Source organism: Phragmites australis, chromosome 1 (genome assembly GCF_958298935.1).
Source record: "Phragmites australis chromosome 1, lpPhrAust1.1, whole genome shotgun sequence".
In the NCBI taxonomy this organism is placed as follows: Eukaryota; Viridiplantae; Streptophyta; class Magnoliopsida; order Poales; family Poaceae; genus Phragmites; species Phragmites australis.
In genome coordinates, this window is record NC_084921.1 from 15151845 (window position 1) to 15155035 (window position 3191).

Genomic DNA, 3191 nt, shown 5'->3' on the forward strand with positions numbered 1-3191 from the left:
TAAAATAGAATATGTATATCTTAAAATAATATATACATATTAAAAAATAATATAGATATTTTAGAACGTAGTATATATTTTAGTTATAACAGAAATAATATAGATCAAATCGAAAGTATATATATATATATATCAATGAGAGGAGACTAGTATTATTATCAAAAGGCCCACACCTCTACACGCACAAGCTTCACAAGATCACATCTTTTTTCCTTCCTTTCCCTCGGTCAGCCCGTTGTCTCTCTCCGTCTCTCGTCTTTCTGGTTCGTTGGGGTTCAGGTTGCCGCCCTTCTGAACCTACTCACCTACCTCCTGATCTCCTCATATATCTTCTCTCTTCAGTTGCGATACAGGTCTGAAAAAACTAATCATTTCTTCTTCTCTTCTCCCCTCGTTCTCTCTCTAGTTCAGTTTTGCTTTGCAGGTAGCTTGTTGGAGGAGGGAGCGGAGGGCCGTGTGTCTGTCTTGGAGATGGCAAGCTCCAACGAAAAGAACAGAGCTGCTCCACAGAGGGTAGAGGTACTCATCTCATCTCCATGCTGCTTCCATGCTTTCTCTTGCGATTCCACTGAGTTTTTTTACATACATAGAGAGAAATATCGTCCAACCATGTCAGTAAGAGTTCTTGTTTGTTCTCAGAGATTACAAGAAGAGTTATAGTTTCCTTCTTGCCACGCGGGAGTGTGTTTTGATCGAGAGCGCAAATTGGGTCATTTGCTCTTAAAAAACAAGATAGAAAAGTTTAGAAAATTCTCATGCCGGTGGAATTAGATATTTATTTCCATGCTTATGTAGCTATGCCTCACAGAATAGCTAGAAGCTGTGAAAAGAATACCCGAGAAGGATTCATAACCTGCCAGCTCAAATGGCATGATCATTCCATAGGCCTTCTGGACTTCTGGTTTTTTGAACGGTCATTGCATGGTCGAGATGAAGCCAGATTAGAAATTTAGATTTACATGTCTTATCCTGTTTAGAACACATTGATTCCAGCCAGATGAACAGAACAAAAAAACTCAAAATATCACGTACCATTTGAGCACTGGTCACATGATAGAAACCAAGTAGGAGAGGAGGATAACAATTTGGTCTTGCTGTTGTTGTTTCCAAGAGGGAGAAGAAATCAAAATTCAAACTCTGTAGGCCGTCCATTCAAACGGATTATTCTGCGGCGAATGATGCCTCCAGGTACTTATACTTTTATAGGTCAACCCGGAAAATTCATTGAATTTACTTCAATTGATTTGGTCCTCGGATTTCAGTTGAGTTGCTGCCAACCAAGATCTTTGGTCGACACCTAAGAGCCCTGGGTAAAAGGGCAGGTGGCTTCTCGGAAAAGAAGTTGTATTAGATTCTGAATTTCCAGTGTTGATTCAGTGCTGTTAGTACGTTTTCTGACCTCAGAGATGTGAAACTTCAGAGCATGATGTAATATGCTTTTAAGTATTGCATGCCTCGAAATGCTTTTACAAGAGACATGCCCAAAGAATTGTATGATTTGCGAGCAGAGAGGGTCAATTGCCGAAAAACTGACATTTACCACCTGTGCTCAATCTAGACCGATGTGACAGTTATTTTGTCCTTCTTCCATCTCGGATTATAAAAGAGAAAATTTTGCAAAGCTACAAATATCATCCTTCATACACTTATTGGCCGATCAAATATCATCCTTGTTAGAATTGTTGGCCAATCAGGATCCAACCTTCTCGGAGCCCATTCAGCGCCGGGATCAGAGACGACGACGATAGGATTGCGGGTAGCGCATCGTTGTCCTGAACAAACACAACATCCTGTCAAGAAAAATGGACGGAACAGGAGCACTTGGTGATGCAACTTGGCTGGCCTGTGTGGCTAGAAATATTTGAGGGACCACTGTGGCAAAGGGAAAAGGAAAAGAAAACACATGTTGACCGGCTTTACCGTTTCCTATTGCCGTCAAGAGCATTGCCGTATTAGCACGTGACTTAAATTATTGCCCGGCCTGGCCAGTTCAATGGTTTCGTGATAATCATATTAGGCTACCAGTTTTCTTTTCTCAAAAAAGTCTATTATATGATTTTTTTTATGTCGTGTTCAACGAACTAGTAGGCTGCGGTTGTGGCAGAAGTGTAAAACTGAAACCATCTGCTCATCTAAGAGCTGAGCTGAATTCCGGTATGAACGATGACGCATTCCTATTCTTGTTTGCAGGCATCTTCCCAGAACAAGTACGGAGGGATTTCTCCGAAGAAACCCCTCATCAACAAGGTTCGTTCATCTCAAATCAGCATGTACACAATCGAATGCATGGTCAAGTTTACAAGGAAATACAAAAAAACTGATATCGTGATGCTGCCTGCGCATTGTTTTTCAGGGCCACGAGCGTGCCTACTTCGACTCCGCTGATTGGGTCCTCGGCAAGGTAACGAATGAAAGAAACCACCCCTGTAAAATCCATGATCCGATTGCAGTCTGAAACATGTACCGTACCATTGTGTTTCTGCAGCAAGGCGCGAGCAACAACAGCACGAAGGGCCCCGCGGAGCCCCTGAAGCCTAAGCTGCAGGTATGGAAAAGCTTCCTCGATCTCCCCATCCGTATGCACCCTCGTGAGTCGTGGCTCTGACGGGCGCCTGTTTTTCCATCTGTGAAGCGGACCGCGTACCACCACCTTCCCCCGCGAAGGCCCGCGTGCGCGTCGGGAGGGACGGACTAGCTGGCGTGCTCCGGCTCTTGCGTCGGCGTCGACGGTCTTGCGCAGGGCGAACGGTGCTGTGGATGTGAGTCGCTCGGTCGTAGAGGGAGTTGCAGCGAATTGGGCATGTAAAAATACCAACGGGGATGCAATCATGCTACCGTCGTTGTGGAGTCGTGTGAAATGGATCAGATAGTTCACTCGCCGCCCCCTTAATTTTCGTTTGGTTGTTTTCTTGAGTAATTGTGCTCATGTCCTTGAGAAAATGGGGCTGATCAACCGACGATAGGCTGCATGACCCTGTGTCCTTGTTGCTGTCGCTGACACTGTCGTCGTGGCATCTCACCCGGGTCGCCGGAAAAAGGTTGTTAAAACCGCGTATTCTAAATCGAATCGAAAGTCCCTTAGTAAGATTGTAAATGGTAGGATCATAACTATATGAATCGTCAGATCGTAGATTCCGCCGGTTAGAATCGTATAATCGATTCAAACTCTATTAATTAAAAAATATGTAGAG

At 44.0% G+C, this 3191-nt stretch overlaps 1 protein-coding gene across 1 annotated transcript; it reads left to right on the plus strand.

Moving 5' to 3' along the window:
• The first annotated feature begins 285 nt into the window (after window positions 1-285).
• Window positions 286-2926, plus strand: LOC133910954 (uncharacterized). Its single transcript, XM_062353195.1, has 5 exons — window positions 286-519; window positions 2191-2247; window positions 2354-2401; window positions 2486-2545; window positions 2633-2926. Exons 1-5 carry the CDS (start codon window positions 472-474, stop codon window positions 2693-2695), a joined length of 276 nt encoding a protein of 91 aa, XP_062209179.1. The 5' UTR covers window positions 286-471; the 3' UTR covers window positions 2696-2926.
• The last annotated feature ends 265 nt before the right edge of the window (window positions 2927-3191 follow it).

Coding starts and splice junctions, on each gene's coding strand:
- LOC133910954 (XM_062353195.1), top strand. CDS start 472: ATGGCAAGCTCCAACGAAAAGAACAGAGCTGCTCCACAGAGGGTAGAG. Junction 2,248..2,353: donor AGAAACCCCTCATCAACAAG/GTTCGTTCATCT, acceptor ATTGTTTTTCAG/GGCCACGAGCGTGCCTACTT. Junction 2,402..2,485: donor CTGATTGGGTCCTCGGCAAG/GTAACGAATGAA, acceptor GTGTTTCTGCAG/CAAGGCGCGAGCAACAACAG.